The sequence below is a fragment of the Conger conger genome, chromosome 5, assembly GCF_963514075.1.
Source record: "Conger conger chromosome 5, fConCon1.1, whole genome shotgun sequence".
Taxonomy (NCBI): Eukaryota; Metazoa; Chordata; class Actinopteri; order Anguilliformes; family Congridae; genus Conger; species Conger conger.
In genome coordinates this window covers 8,939,707-8,962,451 of record NC_083764.1, presented here as the reverse complement: position 1 = coordinate 8,962,451, position 22,745 = coordinate 8,939,707, and the positions used below count along the sequence as shown (strand labels likewise).

General features: G+C 47.5%; 1 protein-coding gene across 1 annotated transcript; it reads right to left on the bottom strand.

Moving 5' to 3' along the window:
- Positions 1-17,456: 17,456 nt before the first annotated feature.
- mycn (MYCN proto-oncogene, bHLH transcription factor) lies at positions 17,457-21,998 on the bottom strand. The gene is made up of 3 exons (XM_061243461.1): positions 21,889-21,998; positions 20,660-21,374; positions 17,457-18,106 (listed from the first exon to the last, which is right to left on the bottom strand). Exons 2-3 carry the CDS (start codon positions 21,351-21,353, stop codon positions 17,457-17,459), a joined length of 1,344 nt encoding a protein of 447 aa, XP_061099445.1. The 5' UTR covers positions 21,354-21,374; positions 21,889-21,998.
- Between the last annotated feature and the right edge of the window lie 747 nt (positions 21,999-22,745).

Below are 22,745 nucleotides of genomic sequence, written 5' to 3'. Positions count from 1 at the left end.
GTAGTACGGGCGACAAAGGTCACTTTAATTGATTAATTGTCAAATAACTGTTTAATAAACGTCTGTCACTACTGCAGTCAAAGAATACGTGATTGCACATTTCCGAATAAGATATGATAATGAATTCAGTTATCCTCTGTTTGTTTGGTATTGAACGGGAATGGCTGGATCGAATGAGTGTCTACCTTGCTCAACTTGCATGCTTAATAGTTGTTGTTTTTTTTGTGTGACTTCCATAACTATTTGTGCATTCTCGTGTTCTTAATGGGGTTCATTAGCTCGAAAGTGCTCTGAGCAACGAGACCTGGGAGAGCTCCGTCATGAGAGAACAGGAACAGAAGTGGCCTAGCTGGCGGAGTGCCTTCGTTTGCATGCGTGCGGCGGAGTCAGGAATCGGGCGGGGCGATGAGACTGTGCCAGGGATTCACTCCTCGCTGACACACGCGCGGGCGTGGCCCTCAGCGCCTCAGTCTCAGCTGAACACCAGGAGGCTCCATTACATCACATTACATCACATTACATTACATTACATTACATTACATCACATTACATTAATGCCATTTGGCAGACGCTCTTATCCAGAGCGACGTACAGTTGATTAGACTAAGCAGGTGACAATCCTCCCCTGGAGCAATGCAGGGTTTAAGGGCCTCGCTCAAGGGCCCAACGGCTGTGCGGATCTTATTGCGGCTACACCGGGGATCGAACCACCGACCTTGCGGGTGCCTTAACCGCTACGCTACAGGCCCATAACACGCCGTCACGAAGATCAGGACTGACGCTCTGAGGGTTTGAAGGCGGACGGGATTCACGAGGAGTCGATCCGTGACGTCTCAGGGGCTCATGCGTAACGGATGCGTGAACTGAGCACTGCTTACGATGACCGCTAAATACAACCATTAAAGTCTGTACACAGATACAAAGGTCAAACACTTTGATTTATTTTGAATCATTGGTTAATGTTATTGTTAATGTGGCTTCAATCTTCAGTTGGATGATGCATTTGAATGGAAAAGAACATACCCAGATGGTATTAAGAGTGAGACCAGAAGTATACCATTTCATTGAATACTGTTTTGAGGGTCCAGATTTTCCCATATTGCCAATGGCTGACAGATATACTGCTGATAAACAAACACATCATCTTCCGTGATCCGAACAGTAGCAGAACTCTGTCCTATCCTGGGGCCATCATGAGCTTGTCACCATTGCTTTTCACTCCATATACCAGAGGATGAATCATTGCGTTCATTTTATTTATACTGGTCTGAGCAGTTTCCTTATAACATTAGACACACAAATACCGTTTTAGAGCCTTGTTTTGAAATTTTCCGCCGCTAAGTTGGTCTTGGTCATATATTTCAGGCATGAGAGGTCAGCGGAGCCTTGAAGCTGGCTAATGGTACATTTTATTAATTCTTTTCACCACCACCGGGACAATAACGAATAAAAACAGCGGCGAGACGCGTGAACTATTGTTTTGTCAGAAGGAGTGAGGACATAACCGCTTCTCTCGCCAGTGAGTTGTGTCTCACTTAATCTGAAATGTGCGGTGTCGTCCGGATATAAACGAGGCACGGCGAGCCTTCCTCTGATTGCTCCGCGTCTCCTAATGCCGCACTGATGAGAGGAACACAGCACACTGCACCGGGGCGGATTCATTTCCAGAGCCGCGATCGCCCCTCTTTTAATTAGCCTTTTCCATTACAAAGAGATGATGTAAACACAAAGTATGCGAACGCATTGTATTGCTCCGATTAGGCCATTGCCCCTGCGCGCGGAAGCAGAGAAAGTTTGTTTCTGATGTGCTGTCTATCCATATGTAAACGGGCTAACAGCCTGCTTCCCATGCGAAATTTTTATGACCTGAATAACGATTGGACATTTTTAATAAAATGTGCTAAGTCCAGAAGCCTCGGTTGAGGTTCAAGCCATCGGAGGTTGCAGCAGCGCAGCAGAATTGTCTTTGTCCCGTCAGGAGCAGAGCGGGTTTAAGTTGGCCCTCGGGGTTCCTCTGGGTTCCTCAGGTTACCGTGGCGTTTGTTGCTCCCTAACAACGGACCCAGGTGCCTGCAGGCTACGAGCTGTCATCGGCGAGAGAACCGCCTTCTCCTGTGATCAGCCCCTGCTACCTGTGGCAGTGTGTGGCCTGTAGGGTAGATCACACGTGGGGGCTTATGAGAAGACAGGGAGGCATGTCACCCCCAGTCATTTTCATGTGAATTCGTTGATTAGACTGGATAGCATGAGCGAGAATAGGTGGTCCAGCAATATGTTTCCCCCAAAGTTTAATCCTTTGAAGAGGAGGGACATTCTTTTGGCATTGTTATTTTTCTGAGTTCTAGATAGATCGATAGATAGATAGATAGATACTTTATTCATCCCGAGGGAAATTTTAGGCACTATAAATTTTAGGCACACATGACACTATGCCAGTGTTCTAGAACTCCCGTTGGTTCTCGAGCTCCATCTGCTCCCAGCAGCGATTGTTACATCAGCAGTAGAACGTTCGGTTAAGAAGATTCTGATCTGGTATTTATGACATCACGCATTAAAGGGTTACAGGACACCTCTGCCAGTGATTACAGTCACTCAGTCACCCAGTCACTCACTCATAGGGGGAGAGAATACTTGTGTTTTGGAGAAGGGGTGGTGACAATAGGCAGCGTTTTTCCCTGAACAATGGTATGGGGCTCATCGCCCTCACGCACCACGTACCCTTACACTCCTCTAATCAAAAAGACAGAGACAAAAAGACAGAAATTTCAATCTCAGGCATAATTACTTTTGCTAAATTAATTTTTGCAGATTGGTAAGAAACAGTAAGACTTTATTCCATGAGACTGAGGTAAAGAAGTCCTAGGTGCCTTTCGAGGGCGGAGTAGATCTAACTGCTGGTGCTCTCTGAAAACTGAGGGGATAAAGTTAATGAAATTTTTTTTTTTCTCTTAATTCATTAACTGTATTCCATATTTTCCATTGACCGCCTGCTTGTACTTAAAATTTCAGTTTAATCATTTTTTAATGAAAGTGGAATTGAGGTATATTTGAATAATCGTATTGCAGATTGAAAATGAGAAAAGAAAAGAAAAAAGAACTTTACGCAGGCTGTCCTGAAATAGAAAGAAATAAGGTGTTTAAAATCCAAGTTTCCCCCCAGACCGCCCCTGTGAATTTTAACCGTCTCCGTTTGCCTTCCCATCAGATCTTTGACAGAAAAGCTCTGGTGAGGGATGGAACTGTTCTCCTTTTGAAACTGTCGGGAGGGGGGAGGGGAGGGGGGGGGGAACGTCACTTTTTCTGTCAGCAGGAATCAGCCCCGGAATCATACAAGTGATGCATCTTTACTCCCTCTCCGCTCATCTTTATTACCCGTCATAATCGGATCTGTTTCCCCTCCCCCTCGGTGATATAAACATTCACGCTGAACCGTATTAATGTCAAACAGCAGATACGATACGGACTGCATCGGCGAGACGGGGCGGTATTAATGCAGCGATGTCTGTGCGCATAATTGCCTTTTGATCAGTACAGTATCTGTGTATGTTAGAGAGATATGGAACAGACAGCCACTCCAGAGCTATTACTGTTCCCCCAAGACTGTACCGCTGTAAGAGCGTCGTGCCTCAATCCCCCCCCTCCCCAACACCCCTCCAGCCTAACGTCGTAGAGGCCTCGAAATACCCCGAATTTTGGGAGACTGAGATTAGAGGCGTTGAAGTGGGATGGACTAATAAGGAAAATTAATTTGGGAGATGAGAGGGATATGCCTGCCCCCGCCTTCATTAACCGTCTTTCTCCTCTGGCTGGCCTACATTCGGGCAGGTTGGCTTGTCCCAGGACTGTGATGTGAGCCTGTGATCAAAGAGACAGATAACTGTGGAGAGGCCTGATCCGAGGGGGGGTCCGAAATCCCCCCCCCCCCTTCGTGGTAGTGCGGATGTGGTCGTTAGAATGAGGAAACAGGTCCCGCACTACGCAGCCTGGTTTTCGGGTGCTGAAGCAGTAGGCTGGTGGGGTCTGGAGCACACACGGGAGCGGAGGGCAGCTGGTTTTTTCGGGAGTTACGGCGGGACGAAGGAGAGGAGAGAAGCGGGCGTCTGAGTTGCCCGTGGGGCGTGAGGAAGGAGGGGGGTCAAAGGTCACCGTCCTCCAAGGCGAGAGAGATCGCAGAGCGGGGGGCGATTACCGCCGCTGGACGCGGTAATGACCGTTAAATCGGCATTACATCACACGGCGCGGAGGCCCTCAGATCTGGGACCCACCCCGTTACCCCCCCCCCCCCCCCCCCCATCGACAGGGGCGACAGCGGGAAGCTCGATGTCTCTCCGATGACGCTGAGCTCTTCTGACTCCGAAAAGGAGCTGTTTAACGTAAACAAGTCTTTAACACGTACGTCACCGCTGGTGATTGGCAAGCCACCAGCGGGTCGTACACGGAGAGGCTCTTATTTTGATAATTGCGATCCTGAACGTCTCACCAGCCATATCCGTTTAAATGAGGATCACCCATTAGAATTTGGTTTACTTTAAGCTGATTGCACGTTGGGTCGTATGACGTCTGTGACCCTCCCGTCAAGTCATTTTTTAGTTTCCAAAACAACTTAAATCAATATCCTCTGTGTGCGTGTGTGTGTGTGTGTGTTTTCTCTTTGAGTAATTTAAGCTAATCTATGTTAAAATTAAATTTTTGATTTGTTTATAGTTAAATTCAGCAGTTAGGTACGAAGGATTCGGCTGTAGAGGGGTTATCTTTCAACTGCCGCTATTGCTAATCATGAAAAACAATGAAAAACAGGTGCAGGTTAGCCCCAGTAATCAGTATAAAGGTACTTTCTCCACACACACGCCCCCCCCCCCTCCCTTTTTCCTTTTGTCTCTGCCTTTGTTCGCAGTCCTCCGCCGAACTTCCTGTTTGGTTAAAAAAAAAACGGAGAGAAAAAACAAAAGTCGACGTTCGTGCCGTTCTTTTTATCACTTTCCTATCAACTTTTCCTGAAAGCCCTCCGTTTAGTGTGCAAAGGTGAGAAGTTTAGCGAACAGTAAATGTTTATCGCGGGGCGGAAGAGGCGTTTTTCTTTCCCCGAGCAGCGGGGAAACGCGCACGGGCAGCGGTGGAACGGACGCGCACGAAGCCGACAGAGACGCATTTGTTTAGCGCTGGGGCCCCGGTCGTTCATTAGCTCCTTATTGAGACGTAGCCGTCCCCGGGAACGGGGCCCCGGTTTCCGTCCGGGGGGGGGGGACCGCAATAATACTTAATGCTGGACGTTTTGAATTACGGCCCGTAACACTCGCAGCATCTGGAGCCCATTTTCAAAGGCTTGCTGAAGACGTGAGCCCCTTTATTGCCGCGCGTACACACCGAAATTGCGTTCGGAGGCAGGGCGGAATGTGTTCATTATTCTTTAATGCGTATCGCTACAGGACCCGACGTCTGCACCAGGTTTTTTTTCCAGGTTAAACAGAAGCAGTTAATGATTGGCTCTGCTGCCGATTAAAGGTCAAGTTTCACATAAAAAAGTAAAATATCCCTACCTTACCACCTTTGCTGTTTATAAGAGGGGCTCGCTAGTCATATTTCCTGGGGGTTTTTCTGAGTAAGTGCCTTTTTCTGACACTGGGGTGCGGTTATTTTAGCAGCGTGAATTTTTTCACGGTATTTATACGATGTATTGTTTTTTTGTTGTTATTGTTGTATATTAGTTGCCATTGTATTCATGTCATGTTCATTGCTTATTGGTTCTTGTTTTGTTGAGTTGGCACAGCAATATAACAGTTATCCTGTCGTGGGCCAGTTTACCATGCCTAATTATTTATGCTGACAATGCATTAAAGAGATGCCAATGTGATCTTCATCCTTTTTTGGAAGGTTTTTATTTCTTTATTTTTTTCATAATTCTAAATCAGCATTCTAGAACCCCATTGTTACATCACCATTAGAATGTTCAGTTAAGAACATTCCAATCACATGTTTGTGATCTCATACGTTAAAAGCTTAAGCAGAAAAAAAGAAATAAAATAAAATGAAGTGAGAATTTAGCCACAGAAGGGACTGAACAAAAGTACATTTTAATGACTGTGGATCTAAAGAGAGAGAGAGAGAGGGTGAATTTGGCTGAATGAATACATGTAATGTTTTTGTTTTAATGGGTTACATGTCATTAGAAATACTAGTCGCATTAACTCGCAAAATGGTTCTGGCAACCTTTGGAGGGCCACCCTATTAAAACCAATTACGACACTAAATTGAATTTTGAATCTATTCTTATTAGATGAATACTTTTGGGGATTACTGCAATTTTCCACAGCCACGGAATAGATTACGGAGGCTGCCAGCTAGCGTCGTGTGCATCTTCACGCAAACTCCATTCCTCAGTGTCCCGCTGCCAAACCAGCACACTTTCCTAACGCACACTTTTCCTGGGCGCCGTCCCAATTCCCTGACCCCCCCCACCCCTGCATTCATTAAAGAAGAATGTATACTTCCCTCTTTTCTCCCTTCTGCCTCTCCATTCTTTCACCTCTGTCTCTCCTGCTCACTCTCTCTGTCACACTCCTCTCTCACTCCCTCTCTTCCCCCCCCCTCTCTTCCCAAGGACATGTACTTGAAAGACTATTCAGAGAGTTGCCTCTGTGTCTTTGTGTGTGTGTGTGTGTGTGTATATGCATGTGCATGTGTGTGTGTGTGTGTGTGGCACGTGTATGTTTGTATGAAGTGCATATAAGCATGTGGCCTTGGGTGTGTGTGTTTGTGCTCGAGATGCTTTGGTTTACAGAGTGTGTATGCATTGTGAAGATGTGTTTGGGGGCGTGTGTGCATGTGTGTGTGTGTGTGTATGTGGGGGGGGGGGGGTGGGGGTGGCATCAGGGGAGTCTGGGGTTAGTTGGCTCATTCACAATGAATAAGTGTGTATTGTGTGTGCGTGTGCGCATGTGTTTTTGAGTGTGCAGGGGGTGGAGTTATATCTCGGGAGTGTGTGTTCATTGTATGTGTGTGGTGTGTGTGTGTGTGCTCTGTGTGTAGTCGTGTGTGTACATGTCTGTGTGTGTCGATGTGTGGTTGTGTGTGTGGTCTGTGTCTAGTAGTGTGTGTATGTGTGTGTGTTCTGTGTGTGTGGTTGTGTTTGTGTGTACATGTCTATGTGTGTATGTGTGTGTGGTTGTGTGTGTGTACATGTCTGTGTATGCTATGTGTGTGGTTGTATCTGTGTGTGTGTGTGTGTGTAGTTGTGTGAGTGTGTGTGTTCTGTGTGTGGTGTGTGTGTGTACATGTGTGTGTGTGCTCTGTGTGTATATGTGTGTGTGTCTGTGTGTAGTTGTGTGTGTTCTGTGTGTGGTTGTGTGTGTGTGTGTGTGTGTGTGTGTGTAGTTGTGTGTGCTCTGTGTGTGGTTGTGTGTGTATATGTATATGTGTGTGTGTCTGTGTGTGTGTCTGTGTATAGTTGTGTGTGTGTGGTTGTGTGTGTGCTCTGTGTGTGGTTGTGTGTATATGTGTGTGTGTGTGGTTGTGTGTGTATATGTGTGTGTGTGTGTGTGTGTGTGTGTGTGTGTGTGTGTGGTTGTGTGTGTGTGTGTGTGTATATGTGTGTGTGTGCTCTGTGTGTGTGTGTGGTTGTGTGTGTATATGTGTGTGTGTGTGTGTGTGTGTGTGTGTATGTGTGTGTGTGTGTGTGTGTGTGTGTGGTTGTGTGTGTATATGTGTGTGTGTGTGTGTGTGTGTGTGTGTGTGTGTGTGTCCCTGCCTAACCCTGTTTAAAGAGGAGCTGTTAGCAGGCCCCTGAGCCCAGCCAGTGGAGCAGCTCCCTGACCCAACACTTCCATCTGTATGCAAATCCGGGCAGACTTGGTAAACTTTGATCAAACGTTCTGGCCCCTTCCCTCTTTATGTGTCGAGCAATTATTGTAGCACATTGGCCCTTTGTGCGGCGTTATTACGCCGCGTGTGGAGTGGACGCTCCCTCACACCTGCGTGAAAACCACAGCAGATGGTGCTCCCTGGCACCCGCACCCGTGCCTGGCAAACACGGCCCACCTACAACCGCCGGGCTGTTTATTTAGCGTTTTTATCGTCCGTGCTCGTATCCCAGGGATTTACTTTACGCAGAAAATAGCCGGCGAAGGTGCACACAAAGCACACACTGTACCGTTGTTATGCTCCCGTTTCCTCCCCCTGAACTCCGTGTTTTCCCGCCCCTGGTGGGAACGCGTGACAAAGGGAGCGAGTCTATTTGTACTGGGAGTGTGTGATATAACACGCTGAATGAGCCGGGAGGGCGAGATTGGAAAATGCATAATGAATAAATGGGCTTCGCTGTACGCTTCAAAACAGTTAGGATTCCCCGTGTTTCAACTTAAACAGCCAGGGATTCAGTTAACTGCGCCTTACAGAGCAGTATTAGTTTCTGTTTAGTGCGGATGCTGACTGGTGTGTAAAATGTTTAAATTCAACGCCAAACAAGAGCACATAATGGTGGTAGTATTTACAAGCTCCTATAAAGGACAAAAATATCGATTCACTGTACACCACAAAATCATCATCCCCTGGTAAATATTTTAAGCCTTTTTGCCTAGCCGTTATGGGAAATGTGTTCAGAATGACCAGGAACATAGTTTGTTGCCCAAAGCATTACTGTTTTCACAGGTAGTCCATGAAGGGTCTAACAGTTCTGAAGCATATCCTGGGAATCATTTCTGAACGGAGCCCTGAGCTAAACAAAGACTATGAGGGCAGTATGGGGCGAGTACAAAAACGCTTAAAGAACAGGATAGTGAATGATGTGGCTGTTGAGCAGCCGGTGATATCTATGTTATCTTTGTCGTCTAGATCTATGTTATCTATGATCTATCGGTTATCAATGATACCTGTCATCTATGACCTCTGCTATCTATGATACCTATGTTATCTATGATCTCTCGGTTATCTGTGTTATCTATGATCTTTCAGTTGTCTTCTAGGTGATCTATAATATCTTTGTGATCTATAGGCAGCAGTGTAACATTTGTAACAAAGCTGGGCTCATAACTTTGTCGAGGTTGTCGATTCCCAGGTGTGGCATTGCCACCATTGCACTGAGCGTGGTGTTTAACCTGAAGCGCTTTAGTAAACATACACTCACTGAGCACTTTATTAGGTAGGCCTGTACACCACCTCATTGATGCAAATATCCAATTATGTTGCAGCAACTCGATGCCTAAAAACATGTAGACATGGTATGAGGTTCAGTTGTTGTTCAGACCAAACATCGGAATGGTGAAGAACTGTAATCTAAGTGACTTTGACCATGGAATGATTGTTAGTTTCAGACGAGGTGGTCTGATTTTCTCAGAAACTGCTCTCCTGGGATTTTCAAGCACAACAGTCTCTTGGGTTTACAGAGAATGGTGCGAAAAACAAAAAACATCCAGTGAGCAGCAGTTTTGTGGCCTAAAATGTCTTGTTAATGGGAGAGGTCAGAGGAGAAGGACCAGGGTCATTCAAATAACCACGCATTTCGACAGTGCTACGCAGAAGAGCATCTCTGAACACACAACACGACAAACCTTTTCAGCGGTTTGGCTACAGCAGCAGAACACCAATACGTCTGATTAATAAGTCTAATAAACGCCAAATGAAAGTGCTCACTGAGTGCACATCAGCATAATTGGATTGTGTGTAAAAAGAAGAGTACAATGTGAGTGTGAGTCACACTGGGTTTGAGCGTCTGCTAGATGCCTAAAATGAAAGAAACGTGCTACAGGTCACACGAGGCCGCGGTGAAATGAAACGCGTTCGAAACGCGGCGCAGCCCTCCGACATGACGTAGTGCGCATAGCTCTTTCCAGCCCGGTTCACAGCATCGCTTACAAACTAAATAAAGACATCTTGCAGGAGCTTTAGTTCGCCGTGCGGTCCCGTCTGTCAGGCGGCGTGGATTCCAGAAGCCGGGGGAACGTCTGTGAGCTTCCCCAGGCCCCGTCCAACTGGGGGAGGCCCGTTCAGACGCTTTCAGCTCCACAACGACGATGTTCTCATCCCGCGCTTACGAGTCCCCCAGTACGCTCTCAGGAACAAAATGCTTCCGAAAGGAACCCTGTTCATTCCACAGAAGAACCCTATCTAGTTAAAGGGTTCTTTGTCTGGCAAAACGGGTCTTTGTCTCGGAGCACGTCACACCTGCGATAGAGGGTTCCATGAAGAACTAAAAGGTTCTGAGACAAGCCAAAGAACCCATTTTGTCTAAGTGTGCAGTACAAGTGAGGACGATCTTATACGGTGAGATCTTATCCTCCCCAGGACATAGAAACATTTGTCTCTTTTTGGCTTTGTTATGCTAAACTCGGTCATCGCTGCCTTTTTCTTTTTTTTTGAGTGAAACACGTTTCTTCTTCCAAGTGTTTCTCCCCTGGAACCGAAGCTGCCAGCGTCTCCTCCTCGCGGGGTTAATTCTGAATGAATTATCACTCGGGCCTGGTGCGGGTAGCGAGTGGATTTGATTCGAGGCGGTGCTTCCTAAGCCTATTACCGCATACATAATGGAAGGGCCAGGCGGGGGGATAATATGTATTAATTAAGGTAAAGCCCGGCCATATGTTTGTTTAATACAAGATGGCTGAACTTGAATGTCAAGTGCAAGAGGGCCGGGGGAGGCGGGGGGAGACCTCACTTAGACGCGTTAGGCGGATTTGCGGTGGAGAAGGCGGCGGGTTTACTCCTGGGGTCAAAGCGTCAGCTTCTACCAACTGCCGCGGCATCACGGAAATAGAACAGGCTACGGCACCGCGCTTAGCACCGCGGCCCCCGTCTAACCGTATCCCACCTCGCGTGCGTCAGCCGTGCTAAAGCTGTGACGCGTACCCGTATCTGGACATCGTTCAATGTTTGAGATCGTAGAACCTTTTCGTTTTTCGTTTTCTCGTCACTTTTCGTTTGAGAAACTGCACGGATGTTTATTTACCTTTTTACACCGAGTTCATGTCGAAGTTGAATCGCTGTTTACTGTTTTTACGTGTTTACTGAGGTCAGTGATGACTAGGGTATGAAACAAGGTCCCCTGTTCAGAACATCAAAATGCATGTTTAGAATTATAATTTATATATATATATATATATATATATATATATATATATAAAATAAATAATGAAACCGCTCAGCTGCAATCGAATCAAATAATCTGCTGAGCCGTATGTTTTCACACCCGCTGATAACGGCTGGGCCGAGCAGATAAGAGATTGGCTGATACAGACAAGACGTGTTCCAGTTGTGCTTCCACGACCACCTACTGAAGCGGCCCTCCCGGTTTTCCGAGCGGAAAACGTGCGCGCGGAGAGAGGAGGAGGAAGAGGCTGGCCTTCCCCCGCGCTTCCTCGCCGAGCGGGGTCTCTCCGTTCGGAATATATATCCGGAGAGATGGATGAATAATCTCATTATTCCCGACGCTCGGGAGACAGGGTGGAAGCAGAAGTCTGGGAAGGGGGGGGGGGGGGGGGGGGAGGGCACCGGGAAGGTGAACTTCCTTCCTTTCCGGATCGGAAAGGTCACCATTACATAATTGGTTGCCGCTCCCGTCCCAGACGTGGGGGAATACCAGCGCGATCCGTGCGGGTCGTTCCAGGGAAGCCCCCTCTGCGCTGACGCTATCGGGTTGCAGCTAATGCCTTCCATCCATTAGAGTGGCAGGGCCGGGGGGGGGCACGGGGCCGGGGGGGGGCACGGGACAGATGGCACGGTGCCTCTCCCACGGCTGTCTCTGCTCCCGAGCCACCCACAGTGGCAGCCCTGACCCAGCCTCACACACACACACACACACACACTCACTCACTCACTCACACGCACACACACACACACTCACTCACTCACACACACACACACACACACACACACTCACTCACACACACACACACACACACACACACACACACACACACACACACACACTCACTCACTCATCCCCTCACACACTCACACACACACACACCCCCTCACTCACTCACACACACACACACACACACACACACTCATCCCCTCACACACACACACACACACACACACACACACTCATCCCCTCACACACACACACACACACACACACACACACACTCATCCCCTCACACACACACACACACACACACACACACACTCACTCATCCCCTCACACACACACACACTCACTCACCCCCTCACACACACACACACACACACACACACACACTCACTCACTCACACGCACACACACACACACACACACACACACACACACACACACACTCACTCATCCCCTCACACACACACACACTCACTCACTCACCCCCTCACACACACACACTCTCACCCCCTAACACACACACACACACACACACTCATCCCCTCACACACACACACACACTCACTCATCCCCTCACACACACACACACACTCACACACACACACACTCACCCCCTCACACACACACATTCACCCCCTCACACACACTCACACACACACATTCACCCCCTCACATACACTCACACACATATACACTCACACCCACACACTCACACACACACACACTCACCCCCTCACACACACACACACACATTCACCACCTCACATACACTCACACACACACTCACACCCACACACTCACACACACACACACACACACTCACACCCACACACTCACACACACACACTCACACACACACACACCCACACACTCACACACACACACTCACACACACTCACACACACACACTCACACACACACACACACACACTCACTCATCCCCTCACACACACACACACACTCACTCACCCCCTCACACACACACACTCTCACCCCCTAACACACACATTCACCCCCTCACACACACACACACTCACTCATCCCCTCACACACACACACGCACACACACACACACACACACTCACACCCACACACTCACACACACACACACTCACCCCCTCACATACACTCACACTCACTCATCCCCTCACACACACACACTCACACACACACACTCACCCCCTCACACACACTCACACACACACACACTCACCCCCTCACACACACTCACACACACACATTCACCCCCTCACATACACTCACACTCACTCATCCCCTCACACACTCACACACACACACACACACTCACACACACACACACACACTCACCCCCTCACACACACTCACACACACACACACACTCACCCCCTCACACACACTCACATACACACATTCACCCCCTCACATACACTCACACACACATACACTCACACACACCCACACACTCACACACACACACACTCACACACACACACACTCACCCCCTCACACACACTCACACACATACATTCACCCCCTCACATACACTCACACACACACACACTCACACACACACACTCACACCCACACAGTCACACACACACACACTCACCCCCTCACACTCACACACACACACACACACACACACACACACACACACACACTCCCGGGGACTTGCCAGATAGCCCAGACCAGACCAGAGTGGATTTGAGTCTGTCACTCCGTACTTACCGAGAGAGAAACTTCAGGAACTCTAGACTGCGTCTCACTGGAGTCACTTTGCCCTTGTCCATTATGCATGCGGTATTTTCCTACTTCAGAAGTGAGGTGAAACTAAAAATAGAATTACACATTTCTCTCTTGTCATTCCCCCTTCTGAATGCTGGATTTGTGGACTTAAGCACTGTTAACTGTTGAGTTTCTTAAGCAATTTTTTTTCTTTTGTCTGCCCCTATTACAGTGGAGTAGAGGGGAAATGTATTAGCGATGCAGTCGGCGATACAGACGACCGTTTACTGTGAACGGGGAGGGTGAAGCGGTCAGGCTTGAGGTGCCGCTCGAGGACTGCAGTCTCTCTCTCTCTCCCTTGCTCTCTCTCACTCCCTCTCTCTCTCTTTCCCCCCTCTCTCTCTCTCTCCCTCTCTCCCTCGCTCTCTCTCTCTCTCTCCCTTGGCGGTCCTAAGCCAGACTCCTGCCCCACTGTCGCCGGTGACAGATTTTTCATCCGTGTCCAGAGGGGCTGGCCCGGAGCCTGACAAATCACCCGAGGTTGACATATTTTGGCCTGCCCTGTGGAAAAAGGGGCCATGTGGCCGATGTTGGTAAACATTATCTAGTATGGGGTCCTGGCGCGGTATCGCCGTACACTGGAGTGCGATTAGCTGGCGGGTCACGTGGTCCGCGACACACACACAAAAAAATATAAAGCAGACCGACTCGCCCCGCGCGACGCAGCCAAAGTCTGCTGCTCCGCAGCTGCGCCAGTTTCCATGGCAACCTCCCGAACAATGCGAGGGGAGCGAGGAGTGTGTAAGCTTTTTATATCTGCTTTGGGAAGGGGGGGGTGGGGGCTGGATCTAAACAGTGAATTTGACTAATGGACACAATAATGCCTTTTAGTGTGCTTTGTGCGATACATTTGCGTCGGAATAAATAAATCAATAAGCACACAATGAGAACAGGAAACGGGCATTTGTGTTTGGCAAAAGGCGGCTCTGCGCAAAACAACAATTTATAGTAGCCTATCATGGAAGGGTTTTTAGCGTTTTCACTGGAAAAGCAAAATCCAGTAGCTAATGATACCTTATCGTCTTCACGCGTTCGACTAATGCGATGTCAAGGTAAATTACTTTTACTACATTATCACAAGACTGAAATAAAAAAGTCAGACGCAGCAAAACGCTAGAACCAAGGGAACAGTTAGCCAAGGCTACTCTGACTCAGGCCAATAATGAGGTTTATAAGATGTGACAACTGCCGTGAGCTCGTAGGAAAACAAGACGTGATGAACTAAACTGAAGGAGAAAAACGAGAAACGAGCGTAAAATAGGTCATTAAAGCAATGTTAAATCAATGGGGCTACTGTAGCATACTCTGATAACGTTCATTCACGACGAGGGCAGAGGACCGTAGAAAATATAATAAATGACTCGTTTCAATAAGGATGAGGTGAATTTAACATTATAGGCTTTGACAGTACGACGCCTTCTCCGCCGCGATTATGTAATTATCCAGACGCTGCCAACCTGAACCGGCTTAGCTGCGTGACTGACCTGCAGGTAGGTTACCAACGATTCGTGTCGTTTGTCGAAACAATACTTTGTCCTCGGACGCAGCTGTAGTGCTTTGGTTAGTCCGTTATTTCCACCTTTTTGCATGATTGGAGGAACAGCAGACACGGCCGTTTTTTTTTTGTCTTATTACCGTTATAGACCTCTAGCACAGGTACCGTCTTGAAGAATGTGGTTTACTGACTTTCTTACTTGAACTACAGCATTGACCGTTTTGATGAACTAAGGGCCCAGGGAAATGCTAGCTGGAGCTCCGCTGTTTCACACAAATTGAGCATGTTCTTTAAACTGCGCAGAGATCAAGCAATTACGAGATAGCTGTACGTGAGGGTTCAGACGGCTGCATAGCAATTAAGAAAGTGGGACATACGTATTCAGCTCGGTGCTATTTCAGTCCAAAAACACGAAACGTCTTCACATTGTGTGCTGTATTGCACTGTGTCTAGAAGCACAAGTGGAAATGATGGAAGTGAAGTGATTTCCATACACAGAAGAACCCAAACCTCTCACAATGTTCTACTTATCCTGATTCCAGTACATCCTAGCCATATCCATTTCAGCCATGAACTACGTGGAACTATGTGCTCTGTGGTGGAACAGAAGAGACAAAACAATAGCTACCGTACACGGCTGGTTAACTGCATGCCTACCAAAAAATCCCCTAGGGATATTTGGCGTCGTCTAACGAAGGCGCGAAGCAAACTCAAGGTTGAGTAAATTCCATTCCACGGTTGTCCTCGCCGCTATCTTGGTTTTACATTCCTGCACGCCGGGGAGAATGCGCGTTAGCATTGTCAAACCTGATTCTGTCAACCAAGGTAAACTACTGTACAAGTTGAGCCTGAATACGCCTACGTTTAACGTTTTTCTTTTTCAGGGTTCAAGTAATGTGGACATTTTAAAAACAGAAACCATATAAGACCGTTGAATGTAGTTTTCCCTTTGTGTCCTTGAAAATATAAAAAAAAGACCTTCAGGTAGACGTAGTTCCATTATTACATCGCTGCGGACTGCAGCTCACAACAGCGGCGACGTCAGCAAGTTGTCACTGTGATTTCAGTGGATGTGTGGGTTCGGGAGTCGTAACTTAAGAGAGGGATTAAGACCGGCACAACTCACGTTTCTTTTAATCTATTTATTTTTAAAATGAGGTATTTCAAAGTGCTATAAGTCGCAGCACTAAATGTACATTTTTTTTTAAAAAAGAAAAGGAAAAAAACGTCCTTTTTTTTACCCAGCCCTATGCACCCAACAGTAACAAATATATAAACAGAAAGAAGAAAAAGCAAGGATAAATGTTTATAGAGTGAATTTCTGTACAAATGAAGTTTTTAGAGAAAAAAACAAAGGGATAAAGTAATATCTACTCAGAACGCATTTTCATACGAAAATATAAGTATCAAATTTAGTATGTATCAGTATCACACTAAAGTATAGAGGTAAATTATTAAAGGGAATTAGTAAAGTACATAGCAGATGGGGGGGGGGGGGGGGGGGGGGGAACAGTATGTTATATTACAAAGTCATATGATCCTCAAACATTGAGGTATTACAGTACTTTTAAGGTATATAATCTTCCAGTCTAGTATTGGCAGCTTGGACATAAAAACCAGACATATGTATACAAAAAAAGGCAGGTTGTGTAAATGGTATTTACAAAAGCGTATAGGATAAACAATATGCAAAAGGTGCACTGAAGTACATTTGCTTTTCTTTTCAGCACCGGTGAGATGAATGTATAAGCACAATGAGTGTGGCCACAACATGGCATCCTCTTGTCTCTGGCTTTCCGTGTGAAGTGGTGAAGGCAAAATGAAGGTCGACTGACACTCCTATACTGGCCAGTTTAATGCATGCCGCGGCACGGATTCAGTCTGACTGCAATGGCCCCTCGTTCCTAAGACCGATTTTAATAAAGTGTTATATTTCTGCTGGCACTCACTCAATGTCCCGTGTTTCGCTGATTTGCTGGTTAGTGAAATATTTTGTGCAAGAATCGAAAAAAGGTACGACGCTTTTCCTTCGCCGCCTAACCGGAGAATTAACGGCGGGAAAAAAAATACTCATTGCAGTTCGACCGAATCCGGGCCGCCTCAGTCTCGGACGTCGAGCAGGTATTGCGTGGCCGTTTTGTCACCGTGGAAACCTGAATTCAAACTGGGGGAGGGCGAAGGGTCGGGGGGGTGGTGGTGGGGGGGTGGGGGGATAAAAGAGAGAGGAAGCGTTCTCCCGTCCTTTTTGCGATAAAAATTGCGACTGGATTGAAAGCAAACCCAACATTCTTAACGTCAAAAAATGTGCAAAAGTGGCAGTGACAGTCCTGATAGGGGAAGGCGGGGGGTGGGGGGGAGAGAGAGGAGGAGAGGAGCCCCCCCGGGGGGAGCCTAGCGAGTCCTGGCCTGCTCCAAGCGCCTGACGAGCTGCTGCCTCCGAGCCTGCAGCCGGTCCCTCTCCCCCTGCAGCCTCCGCTCGTCCAGCTCCAGCGAGCGCACGTACTCGGCCGCCTTCTTGAGGATGACCACCTTGGCGGCCTTGTCGTTGCGCGCCAGCTCGGGCACGTGGTCGCGCAGCGCCAGGAAGCTGGAGCGCAGGTCGTTGCGCCGCTGGCGCTCCAGGATGTTGTGGTTCCGGCGCCGTTCGCTGTCCTCCGAGTCCGAGGCGCGCGGGCTCTCGCTCTTCCTGCAGCGCTGGGGGCCGGCGGGGGGCCCCGGGCAGGGCTTGGCGGGGCCCGGGCCCGGGCGCGGCTCGTTGCGGACCTTTTTGGGCGGCGCCGGCGCCGGCTCCTCCTGCGCGTAGGGCGAGGGGGCGGCGTAGTTGTGCTGCTGGTGGATGGGGGCGCAGCGTTTGAGGATCGCCTCCTGGGGCCGGGTCGCCGAGGCGCCTCCCGCCTTCGGCCGCGTCGCCGCGGCGCCGGGCTTGGCGGCCGTGGACCGCCGCTTCTCCACCGTCACCACGTCGATCTCCTCCTCGTCCTCGTCCTCCTCCTCGTCGTCCTCGTCGTCTTCGTCGTCCTCGTCATCGTCATCCTCGTCGTCTGGGGGGGAGGGAGGGAAATGAAACATCGTAAGTAAAGTGTAAAGTGGCAGCCTTGTAGCTAAGGTGCTTTAACTAGGACCTGGAAGGTTGGTGGTTCAAGCCCCGGTGTAGCCACAATAAGATCAGCGCAGCTGTTGGGCCCTTGAGCAAGGCCCTTAAGCCTACACTGCTCCAGGGGGGGATTGGCCCCTGCTTAGTCTAATCAACTGTAAGACACTTTGGATAAAAGTGTCAGCTAAATAACCGCAGTGCAATGGACGGGTTTCGACGTTCCGACACACCCGCGGGAGCATCCCGAAAATGTTTGCTATGCGAGCGAGAAGTGAGAGATATGTACTGGCTGGAACAAACGTGTGGGAGTGCAGATGCCCCAGTGTGATTACCCAGAGCTGTTCTTTGTGTATAGTCAGGTGACCTACCCATCACGCCTCATATCTGATGCAGTGTGACAATTTGGAAGAGCCTGCAGTCTATGTGGGCTTATTTCCGGTGCCTCTGTCTCATGACTCTCTGTGTGTCCTTTTCTGCAGCCTTAATGGATAAAACCTGTTTGTTTTGTACATTTCCTATTGTTCACATTTCAAGGAAGCACTTCAAGGTCTTTAAAAGCGGCGCACTATTATTAAATTATTTATATTAGGCACAATTTCAATGGAATTCGCACACAACAAAATGAAAATGTAACAAATAATTAAAATCTTTCTGGTTGAGAAATGTGTTGCTGTACTTTACTCCAAATCTGGCATTATAACAACAAACACTGTCTTTAAATATGATTTAGAGTCGGGCTCCCTTTGTGCGTCCCCAGCCCGACAGGAACGGAGCCGTAAAAGTTTGTTTTTCTCGGTCGAGCGTATCTTTAACCGCTAAGCCCATCATGGGCGGTTTGGCGTTTCGCAGATTAGAGCGGAACACTTCAAATGCTGCCTACAGGAAACCGTCTGTGCGCGCGGCTAAGATGAGCGTGTTTGTAAACACCACATGGAGACGGCGCACCGAACTCCGAGGGACGAATTATAACAAAGGGCGCTCCCACTTTCCGCCGCTAACCGCAATCTGAGGCGTGTTTCCTTTAAAAAAAAAAAAAAATCCACTAGGAAGGAACAAGGCCCGCGTTGAAAGCACCGGAAAGCCCCGTAATTGCCAGAATTATTCTATCTCGGACGGAGAGTAGCTGCAGTTGGTGCCTCCGCTTAAGCCAACGTTTTGGAGCCGTGCCAAAAAGACAGCTGTTGGCAGGCAGCTCTTGTTCAAAGCTGTCAGACTTTAAAGAGACAGAGCCCGTTTTCAGCGCTGGTGGGGCTGTCTGGCGCGCTCGAGAGTGCCTTGCCAGGTTGTGGCTCCTTTTACGCGTTTCTCGGACCACATTCTGAGCAAATCCGCCACACAAAGACTGTACGCTGGAGCCATTTGCCCGCTCAAGCAATTCACTTTAGTGAATGTACATCATCAGTCTCCAATTTCATATGCGTAAGGACACGAATATTTGAAGAGTTGAAATCAGTGATTACACTTGGAACACACACACACACACACACACACACACACACACACACACACACACACACACACATTTGACAAATACCCTATATCAAATACATCACATCATGTGCTGGCTGTAGTAACATTATTTTGGAACATAAAGCGCGTCAAACCCCATATTCAGTCTTTACAGACATTTGTAAAACTTTGTTAAAACAGGGTAAATTTCAATTAGAAACTCTACAAAGTATTCGCCACAAAAACGCTAAAATGATGGTAAGCCCTGTTATCAAACCAGTCACACATGTTTAAAAACCCTAAAACCATTCATTATCATTTCTTTTTCAAATAATCAAAGGTCCTACGCATGGTTTGTGGTAAGCATCAACGTCGTAAAGGGTAACTGTAGGGTAAGAAACGCTGTTGGCTGCACACTCTAAAACTGGCCTTGCCAGGTTCACCTTGACCATCTGATGTTCCGTTGAGCATCACCTGAGCTAATTTTGTGCTGATGCCAACTGGGTATAAGTTCGTTTTTAATACCACAGGTTTAAAAAAACTCATTTTTACTGCCATCTGCTGGATGAAAATACACTCCTATTACTGTAATCTTGTGAACAATGTGTACCGACAGCACTGCAGATTAACACGGGAGTTTATCTGACTGACTGACTGACTGACTGGAATCTAGCCTAAGTGCCCACGCTAATCCTATTTAGGATCTGTAGAAGGATATACAAAAACTGTGCTTCTATTGCTGATATCACTGATGCTAAAACTGCTGTTATTACTACTTAATAATAATAATAATAATAATAATAATAATACATATATTATGCCCGATAATATGCAAGTGTGGCCAGTTGCATTTGAACGTAAATGAACGTCACATATATACATATACAAATCGCAATATACATATATATACATATATATACAATGCCTTACAAAAGGATTCAATTAGTGTACCTTTGCAGTGTACCGACCTTGGTAACGTAACTTAGGACATTGAAAAGAAAGGAAACTTTTCACCAGCATCACGGTCACAGAAGGCATCCGCTCTACTTACCAGAATCACTTGGGGTGTCGTCCGCATAACTGTTGGAAGCAGATGAGGGAACTGTCCCAGGTGGACTTCTGCTGATACTACTGTTACAGCTGCTGCTGCTGCTGCTGCTGCTGCTGCTGCTGGTGATGCAACTACTGCTAGTCTTGTTGACGGGAAAGGGGAAAACTATGGCAGGGTCCACGCATTCCGAAACGGAACTGTTCAACTCCACCGCCTTGTTCTCTTTGTTGGCACTCACTCCACAACTAGCAGCCGTCGAAACTGCTTTGCCGAGTTTCTCGTTCACCACTCGCTCAAGCTTTTCTCTGGCCGAAAATCCACTCCACATGCAGTCCTGAATAATGATAGAATTCAGGTTACTTTCCAGGGCTGATCCGAAAAGGTCCGCGTCCGCCGAAGCACCCCAAATGTCCTCTTCGGGGAGAAAAAGCAGTTCCGAAGCCCAGTCCAGTGGGTTTGATAATCCAAACCCTATCGAACCGGAGTCACCGGATGCCGAAGCCAGCTCCCCCGGGAGCCCCGCTCTGCTCGGGGAGAGAGGGGGCGTGGGCAGCAGCTCAAATTTCTTCCAGATGTCTTCCCCCGGTGGTGCGGAATCAGGACCGCAGAAATAGAAATCATCTTCATCCAGATAAAAGCAAGGTTGTAAGGACTCAAACTCCAAATCGGAATTTTTACTTGTGACCGCCGGCATTATCTTCCTCGGAAAGACACCCTGGATAGACGGGCACACATTTTTTATGTTAGGGCATTGTCACCAACAGTTAACATTGTGTTTATAAATGCGGTTTGTTGTCGACTTATGTCCTATAACATTGAACAATACTACCTGCCACCATCACGGTGATGGTGACGCTGAAGGTGGTCATGCTGGTAATGTCGAAAAACAATATAACATACTAGCATTTTATGAAAACGATTATTCTGCCATAGACGTGGACTAATGATAACATTTCATTTTGCAAAACAAACCTTATTTCAAGCCCCCTATTCCTGGAGTGTGTCGCATCTGTCTCTGTTAGGCAAGAACTGTAAACAGTTTGGTGCAACACTGCCAACTAAACAAACGTAGGTAACTCGCATAGCTGCATGTCAGTTTCACATCATGCAGTTGCCGTGGTAGCATTTACTTTTAACAAAAATAACCGCGTCGAACATATTTGAAGAAGAAATAAAACGCGAGTCTCCACAGCCTAATATCGGTTCAGTTGGATATGAAATCGACTCACCAAGCAACGACCGTATATCTGCAGTGTGTCGTCTGGTTTGTACAGCAGTCAGTAGTCTCTTTACTTGGGCTGTTCATCTACCACCACTCTGGTCGCAGACAGAGCACTGTCAGGGAAAGTCTAGTGCATCTGAATATTACTCAGTAAAATCTGAGCACGCCCGTGGAGAACGGATCTCCACCCACCGAAGGGGAGTGGTCTAGGAGGGGGCTCGCATTGGTACCGCCAGCCATCAGCGTGAGTTTGACCGGAGAGAGGGAAATACTAGATGCGCACGCTCTCTTTATACGCGCCCGTGTTTTGTTTGTTTTAAAAGCAGCCTCCACATTTAGCTTAAAATGTCCACGAAGGACACTGTACGCTGAAAGGAATACAGTCCAACACATCTGAAGTGCGCGTGCATTCGCCGACAATTAGTATTTCTGTAGCCTTCATGCACCGTTAATGCCAACATTTATTTACATATTTATTCCATGGATAAAGGTCTTGGAATCTTGGAAACCCTTGCGAATGATTTATTCGCGGAAAACAAGAATTCTATATCGCGTAGCGTAGTATTTACTATACGACACCGTATGAGAAAGAGAGCGCTTTGTGTAATAAGCGGATGGGATTTAGCGTCCTCTAGTGGACAATGCACTGCACACGCAACATTTCTGCTCGCAAATATGCGGCTATTTAGTGCTTTGCTTGTTTATAGTAGCGTACATTCTGTTGTCTAAATCTCCACGGGCTGTTCATTAATTATTGATATATTTTTCGTGTTGCGAGCTTTTTCTGTTATCGTCTAAGTGGTACTATACTGACTGATTAACACTAATTGCTCCCTTCACAAAGTGTTTACACAGTTGATTGCG